The 458-nt window shown below is 67.9% G+C and overlaps 1 protein-coding gene across 1 annotated transcript in view; it reads left to right on the top strand.

Moving 5' to 3' along the window:
* GPRC5C (G protein-coupled receptor, class C, group 5, member C) overlaps positions 1-339 on the top strand; it is a gene marked incomplete at both ends in the record, with an annotated part of 956 nt that extends 617 nt beyond the window's left edge. The window contains one exon of the mRNA XM_009576349.1: positions 6-339. Coding sequence (XP_009574644.1) covers positions 6-339 — 334 coding nt within the window. The remainder of the gene's footprint in view (positions 1-5) is intronic.
* Positions 340-458: the final 119 nt, after the last annotated feature.

Raw genomic sequence — 458 nt, 5'->3', positions numbered from 1 at the left:
CAAAGCCCGGCCCCTCCACCCGGGCCACCCCTGGCCTCTCCATGGCCATCTGGGTGGCGTGGATGGTCATGTACCTCTATGGGAACCAGCGCGCGGGCAAGAAGCCCAGCTGGGACGACCCCACGCTGGCCATCGCGCTGGTCTCCAACGCCTGCACCTTCCTCCTCCTCTACGTCATCCCTGAGGTGACGCACGTGACGCGGCGGGGCTCCGAGCAGGCCTTCGAGGACGACGTCTACCCCACGCGTGGGGTTGGCTACGAGACCATCCTCAAGGAGCAGAAGTCACAGAGCATGTTTGTGGAGAACAAAGCCTTCTCCATGGACGAGCCCTCCTTCGGTAGGCACCGGGGCTCACCAGGACCCTCTTGCCCCATGGTGGGGCTGGCAGTGGGCACCGGCACCGGGGCTGGCAGCGGTGGGCGGGCGGCGAGACGTCTGGCGGCGACCCGCCCGGGA

This window comes from Fulmarus glacialis, unplaced genomic scaffold (genome assembly GCF_000690835.1).
Source record: "Fulmarus glacialis isolate BGI_N327 unplaced genomic scaffold, ASM69083v1 scaffold37654, whole genome shotgun sequence".
In the NCBI taxonomy this organism is placed as follows: domain Eukaryota; kingdom Metazoa; phylum Chordata; class Aves; order Procellariiformes; family Procellariidae; genus Fulmarus; species Fulmarus glacialis.
This window is presented reverse-complemented; position numbering and strand designations above follow the sequence as displayed.